This window comes from Poecilia reticulata, chromosome 12, assembly GCF_904066995.2.
Source record: "Poecilia reticulata chromosome 12, P_reticulata-male-v2, whole genome shotgun sequence".
Taxonomy (NCBI): Eukaryota; Metazoa; Chordata; class Actinopteri; order Cyprinodontiformes; family Poeciliidae; genus Poecilia; species Poecilia reticulata.
Window position 1 is genome coordinate 7473158 of NC_088841.1, and position 7632 is coordinate 7480789.

The following is a 7632-nucleotide window of genomic DNA, read 5'->3' on the forward strand; positions in this document are numbered from 1 at the left end:
TATGTTTGGCACTTTTCACCAAATATCTGACTTTCACCCTCATGCTTCTCTTGTACTCTTAATTGTAATACAGGTCATTCTCAAAACATTAGCATATTGTGATAAAGTTCATTATTTTCCATAATGTAATGATAAAAATTAAACTGTCACATATTTTAGATTCATTGCACACCAACTGAAATATTTCAGGTCTTGTATTGTTTTAATACTGATGATTTTGGCAAACAGCTCATGAAAACCCAAAATCCCTGTCTCAAAAAATTAGCATATTTCATCCGACCAATAAAAGAAATGTGTTTTAATACCAAAAATGTCAACCTTCAAATAACTATGTACAGTTATGCACTCAATACTTGGTCAGGAATCCTTTTGCAGCCTCCAATGCGGCATGGAGGCAATCAGCCTGTGGCTCTGCTGAGGTGTTATGGAGGCCATGATGCTTCGATAGCCTTAAGCTCATCCAGAGTTTTGGGTCTTGGTCTCTCAACTTTCTCTTCACAATATCCCACAGATTCTCTATGGGGTTCAGGTCAGGAGAGTTGGCAGGCCAGTTGAGCACAGTAACACCATGGTCAGTAATACCAGTGGTTTTGGCTCTGTGAGCAGGTGCCAGATTGTGTTGAAAAATGAAATCTTCATCTTCATAAAGCTTTTCAGCAGATGGAAGCATGAAGTGCTCCAAAATCTCCTAATAGCTGCTGCATTGACCCTGCCCTTGATAAAACACAGTGGACCAACACCAGCAGCTGACATGGCTCCCCAGACCATCACTGACTGTGGGTCCTTGACACTGGACTTCTGGCCTTTTGGCATTTCCTTCTCCCCAGTCTTCCTCCAGACTCTGGCACCTTGATTTCCGAATGACATGCAAAATTTGCTTTCATCCGAAAAAGTACTTTGGACCACTGAGCAACAGTCCAGTGCTGCTTCTCTGTAGCACAGGTCAGACGCTTCTGCCGCTGTTTCTGGTTCAAAAGTGTCTTGACCAGCACCTGTAGCCCATTTCCTGCACACACCTGTGCACGGTGGCTCTGGATGTTTCTACTCCAGACTCAGTCCACTGCTTCCTCAGGTCCCCCAAGGTCCGGAATCGGTCCTTCTCCACCATTTTCCTCAGAGGTCCGGTCACATCTTCTCATTGTGCAGCGTTTTCTGCCACACTTTTTCTTTCCCACTGAGGTGCCTTGATACAGCACTCTGGGAACAGCCTATTTGTTTAGAAATGTCTTTCTGTGTCTTACCCTCTTGCTTGAGGGTGTCAATGATGGCCTTCTGGACAGCAGTCAGGTCACCAGTCTTACCCATGATTGCGGTTTTGAGTAATGAACCAGGCTGGGAGTTTTTAAAAACTTCAGGAATCTTTTGCAGGTGTTTAGAGTTACTTTGTTGATTCAGATGATGAGGTTCATTGCTCGTTCAGAGAGCCTTTTCATGATATGCTAATTTTTTGAGACAGGGATTTTGGGTTTTCATGAGCTGTATGACAAAATCATCAGTATTAAAACAATAAAAGACCTGAAATATTTCAGTCGGTGTACAATGAATCTAAAATATATGACAGATTAATTTTTATCATTACATTATGGAAAATAATGAACTTTATCACAATATGCAAATTTTTTGAGAAGCACCTTTATATTGTATTGTTTAATGCCAGCTTAAAGGGTTAGCATTAAAATGTATGCAAAAATGAAGGCCTTAAAATTTCTTCAATGAAAAACAAGTTGTCCTGTTGCAATAAGCAACTCAAAGAACCAAATGATAAAACAAGCTCAATAACTTCCTTTTACATGATTCATAGTTTTTCTTTTCTTTCCCTCTATTAAAAATTGGTTAACAAATGTCTTCAGTCTCAACTAGCCCACCTCTTCTTTTTTTTTTTTACAATTTTGTTCACAAAGACTTCATAATTCATTGTATTTGTTTCTGTTGTTTTGTCTTCCAGTCTCTGTGTTAAATGTTCTTTAGAATTTAAAGTTTATTGATTTTTAAGAACTGGTCTTTTATGTCTTTACCATTAGGTTACTTGAAAGTGGTCTGTAAACAATTCTATTTATCGTAATAACTTCTGGGACTATTTATCGTCTGTTTTGTTACTGTGACAGGCCTAACATCAAGTTAACAGCGGGTCTTGAATTTTGTTGTGGCAGGCCGTTTTAATCTCATTATGTGTAGTTTTCTTGAGACTTTACTGTTTCTTTGAGTCACATGCAGTCATCTTCACTGTGACTCAAAGTGGTTGCGGCCATACACCTAATTGAAATTTTTATTAGGTTTGTTTATTGATAACTAGCTGCTAATATATCCTTGCTAATCTGACGGCCATCAAATATAAAAGCAGGTCTATTGCCAGTTGGCTGGATGGTATTTGTCTTGCCCATTTACTCACCTCTGTTGCTAACCAGTATGATTTTTATTTTTCTATATTTTTTTGTTCATGTGTGTCATTATGTCTCGCAATGCATTCTCAGTCTTAAAAGGTCTTAAATTTGAATTGGTGAAACCTGCAGGAATCCTGGTATCCAGCTATATGATGCTGCTCTGGATTAAAATGGAAGCCCTCAGTCTTGACAAAATGAAGACCATTAAAGCTGATTTGATGTGGTTAGCCGGATGATCAGCCATGGTAACGGTTTACATTTCTTTCCATACTAACCTAATGAACTTTTGAATAATCATTTCTTCAAAAGTCATTTAATGATTTAGCTTTAATTACAAATAGAATTTTTATTTTAACTCAATTCAAACTCTTTTCTTGGTTTGCTTTGTTACTTGATGTTTGTTCAGTATGGAGCACTTATAACTGCAGAGTCCTTCACATGAAGTGCTAATTATAGGGCACCTTTGTATTTCCCCTCACAACCAATTTGGTAAATTGCCACAACTAATGGGATTTTATGTAATTTAAGTTTCACAAAACCACATCACACTGTGGCCTAAAAGAAAATCTAGATTAAAAATATATATTTTCTCACATGCCATTCAGTTTTCTTTTTTTGTAGCTTAAAACGGCTTTTATTTTTCATGGTAAAAATTGAACTTTTTTTAAAACAGACAACCAACAAATACGTTTGGACAGACAGCAAAATTACGACTGTTTCAATGCACAAGCCATTTGATACAAAACTGCAAAAGAAGCACCAAAATACCACACAGGGCTGTCGATTTGCAGTGTACGGTCTTTACAGAACATCTAACCGTGGCTGTACATAAACACACAACTGACCCTGGAATGGCCCGCAATACATTCAAATAAAAAAAAATTTAAAAAAAGATTCGGTTAATTCACCGACATGTTGCCAGCTTCATGTTCTCACGGTTCAGTGTGCCTCTGAAATGTGCTTGCTGTGAAGACCAGACGTGACGATGAACAACTGTTTTTTTTTCTTCCAACTTTAAAAACCATTCCAGTATGGTTAAAGTTATTTAACCCTCCGGCAGTCCTACCTCGACATTCGGGGAAAGCGAGGCAGATGTTACGGTCGTCGGTTCCCGAAACCGCAGGAAAAAAAAAGTTAAAATCGGAAAACTTCACACGGGGTCCACTCTACCTCTTTTAGGTCAGCGGGAGGTTTAACAACAGGTGGAAAAGGTGTAATAATATATTAGGATGTGACAAAACTAATAACCCGTAGTTGCTTAATTTTAAACACCACATGTAGTCTGCGACTCGTCTCCAGCTCACTTCCACGTCCTTCGGTGTGCTCCGATTACGTTTACAACTCCAGAGGATTACGTTAAAGTGCAGAGCATGACTGCTTCGAAAAGGGTTAGAAGTGAAAACAAGCTGCCGTGTGCACAAGATTAAATAAATAAGATTTTACGACACGAAGTAAATATTTTTTTTTTTCCCCAAGAGATCAAAATATTCCCGCAGGCTGTGACCCAGGGCATGCTACATGATTGTCCAGCACCAAGCAACGTCCCACAAGGAGTCTGTCCTCTCCAGGAGTTCACTCTCTGATTCCCATCAGTAGCTTCAGTAGGTGGGCCTCCATCACCTGTTGAACTGAACACACAAACACGGATTTGTTTCAAGTGTAGAACCAGTAGATGGCGCCACACGACCAAAGAAACAAACCCCTCAGTAACGGTAACACTGAAGGTTTGCTTAACAGCCAGGTGATGCATGTGCATCTTCAATGGTTGGTTCTATGCTCAGGAAAGAGTTCTGTCCCACTGATGGATGTGGTCTGGGTGCAAAAATGTACCAATCAGCAGCAGGATTTAAAGTCGGTCTTTTCAAGAGCCGAGAGGCCACTCTGTGATGAAGACTTCACTCCAAAAACAGAATTAAAAGTCAGATTGCAAATGCGGCAGACCTTCATTTTTAGATAATTTCTGTGGTTTGGAGAAACCAAAACTTAAGTCCTTGGCTCAAATATCAATCGCTACATTTGGAAGAAAATGTAAAAATTGTTAGAACACTATCTCAACTGGGAAGTATGGGGGTGGCAGCATCATGTTGCGGGAGAGGTTTTTGTGGCTGATGCTCCTCATGAGACGGCATCATGGAGGAAGAATATGAGGAAATATTGACGCAACATCTCAAGATATCAGTTCAGAAAATATTTGATTTATATTTAGACAATAGGAAAAAAATGTTTTTTTGTTTTTTTTTAAATGTAACTGGTTTCAACTTTAGCCTGAAAAAAAAAAAACAATTAAGAGGATGAAAAATATTTATACTAAATTCCAAGTTGTATTATTGTTTTTAAAAATCACTGAAGCCATTTCCTGGATAATTATTCACGTCTTTGATGAGCATGTAAACCTCTACCCAGCGCTGTATTTAGAGCTAAACGTAGCGATCAGACACGTTTATTCCTCACACACCGTTTCGATGACCCATAGCCACGGCCATATCCATGGCGTTGAATCCCGAATCCGACTCTACAGTAGGATCGGCGCCGCTATCTAGAAAACACGAGTGTCGGATTAAACAAAACAGACGGGCATTTTATCCTCTTAAAGTTATTACCTGCAGATGAATTTTCCTTACCTAACAGAATCTCAACACAGCGCACATGGTTGCCATGGACAGCATACAGCAGAGGGGCGCCTCCATTCTAAGGAAGATAAGTTGATGTTTAAACAGTGACGCCCAGAGGGCGACCAAGGGAGTTCAACATCGTTACTTTCCACAACCAGATCTACGTTAACACATCAACCACAATGGGATGCAGGGGACATGAATCAAGCTCATACCCAGTCGTACTCATTGACATCCACTCCGCAGTCGATGAGCATCTTCACTATGTCTGTGTATCCCTTACTGCAGGCCAGAGAGAGCGCACTTTCCCTCCCTTTGGCCAGCAGGTTCGGGTCGGCCCCCTGCAGTCAAGCGAGAGAGAGAGAGAGAGAGTGAATGTTTTCAGAGTCGATTCAATAACCGTTACATGCTCCGTTTTGTTCCGCCCGTACGTTTTGCAGCAGAAACTCGACAACGGCGATTTGTCCGTGCGCCGCAGCCCACATCAGAGGGGTGAAACCTTCGTCGTCTTGGAGATTGATTACGGTCTCTGTGCAAAGAAATACGCCTGAGATTAAAATCTGTTGGAGGTGGCAGAGGTACAAGAACAGGGAACTGTGGGTATACGTTTTCTGTAGTTCATGATTATTAGGTCTAAATTAGGAACCATTGTAGTGTTTATGTCTTAAATTGTTTTGTTCACATTATAGAAGGATTCAAAGTGATATTAGACAAGTTACAACAAGTTAAGACAATTTTTGGCTAAAGGCTGCCTGACAATGTTGAAGTTTTTTCCCCTATAGAACATACAAGATGTAACAAATATCCCTCTATTTATTGGATAGAATCAGTGTTGAATGTTATAAAAAATGAAGGGATTACAAGATGATCCCTGTTTACAGAACTAAACTTCATCAGTAGTCATAGTATTGGGGTGAGCAGTCTTGGAATTGTGTCCACTACTGTGCAAAGAAGGAAAACTGTAAGTGCAGAAAAAGAGGGTACAGAGAACAGGGCCCTGATGAACACACAATGACAAGAAATTGCTTTTACTAAAAGACAAAACTATACATGCTCTAAAAACAAAGATGAACTGCCCACCTTGTTCAATCCTACTGGCCAAAAACACCATTTCTCCCTGGGCTGCCAGCTGATGAATGGATAAAGCTGGAAAATAAGAGGAAAACTTAATGTGTTACACTTCCAACTAAATGATACAAGTAAAAAAAGCAACAACAACAACAAAAAAAAACAAACAGCACTTACAGTGGACCAAAAGTGGTGTGGAGGAAACCTCGTTGCCACGGTGTTTGTTGGTCAGTGTGGTAGACTGTTTGATCGGGGAGAAATGTTTGGTGGTGGACGGCGTGTAAACGTGACGTACTTGTATACCTGGCGACGGTGAGGTTTGGATGTTGCACTCAGCTGAAAGGAAGAAAAGAGATCTTTTAGTGTACACACAGAATGACTTCTTGTGCATTTAAGAAACAAATTTCCACTTAGAAGGCAGATCATACCTTTAAACAGAACGGAAGCTACTTCCAGGTCAGAGTTCACCTGGTCCTGAATGTTCTTACTGTCCTCCTCGTTGAGAGACTTCACAAATCTGGAGCAAACATTCATGTCAAAGCGGTTGGGGAGGATGAACTTGATGCCCATGGCCACATTTTGAGGGCTTGGCTCGTCGGGGATCGGACCCACCGACTGCTCGGTCTTTATGGAGCTCAGGTCAGGCATCACGCAGATCCCCTCCATGTCCTCAGCGACCAGGGGACAGACAGCTGTCCCCGCTACAGCTGCCACGGTAACGTTATCCATCCTCTTATCTTTCACACAGCTAAGGCGGACCAATAAGAATAATGAAACACAGCGCTATATATGTCCTTGAGTTCACTAAACTCAAGGAGTGCCAAAATACAAGAATTAAACTAAAACAGGATTTATTTTATTCATCCAAATGCCCACAAACCGAACTGTCAGTTAGCTATTTGTTAGCATGTTATAGCATATTGTTGCTCCAGCTTTCTGTTAGTCATACTTACTTCTCGGAAAATAAAACATGTTCAGTTGTTCAGACTTGAAGCTTAAATGTTACCAGCGTCCGAGTAGCTAAATCGAAAAAAATACAACATGACGCTAAATTAGAAAATCGTCATAAAATCATCGCTGCAGCTTCGATGTTTTGATAAATATGCGCATGCGCACTTTGATTCTGGGTGCTCTCCCTTATTTGGTTCTCCTTGGACTTCCGGTGTTTTCGGCTATCCAACAGGTGCACTCAGCCGCGGTTTAGTATGATGATGCATTCACGTCGGGTCGTACACTGTATTTTAAAACTATTATTTTTTCCCCCAGGACTTTATAAATGACATCCCAGAGTATTTGCAGATAAGTTTGATATTGTAAAGATTAAACATTACATAGTAAAATCAATGGGCTGCACAGTGGCGCAGTTGGTAGAGCTGTTGCCTTGCAGCAAGAAGGTTCTGGGTTCGATTCCCGGCCTGGGGTCTTTCTGCATGGAGTTTGCATGTTCTCCCTGTGCACGCGTGGGTTTTCTCCGGGTACTCCGGTTTCCTCCCACAGTCCAAAAACATGACTGTCAAGTTAATTGGCCTCTCCAAATTGCCCCTAGGTATGAGTGTGTGTGTGCATGGTTG

The 7632-nt window shown here is 40.6% G+C and overlaps 1 protein-coding gene across 1 annotated transcript; it reads right to left on the reverse strand.

The window, feature by feature from the left end:
* Positions 1-3269: 3269 nt before the first annotated feature.
* Positions 3270-7204, reverse strand: ankra2 (ankyrin repeat, family A (RFXANK-like), 2). Its single transcript, XM_008423544.3, has 9 exons — positions 7015-7204; positions 6490-6809; positions 6239-6397; positions 6074-6139; positions 5425-5522; positions 5209-5334; positions 5003-5069; positions 4837-4917; positions 3270-4009 (listed from the first exon to the last, which is right to left on the reverse strand). Exons 2-9 carry the CDS (start codon positions 6788-6790, stop codon positions 3954-3956), a joined length of 954 nt encoding a protein of 317 aa, XP_008421766.1. The 5' UTR covers positions 6791-6809; positions 7015-7204; the 3' UTR covers positions 3270-3953.
* Between the last annotated feature and the right edge of the window lie 428 nt (positions 7205-7632).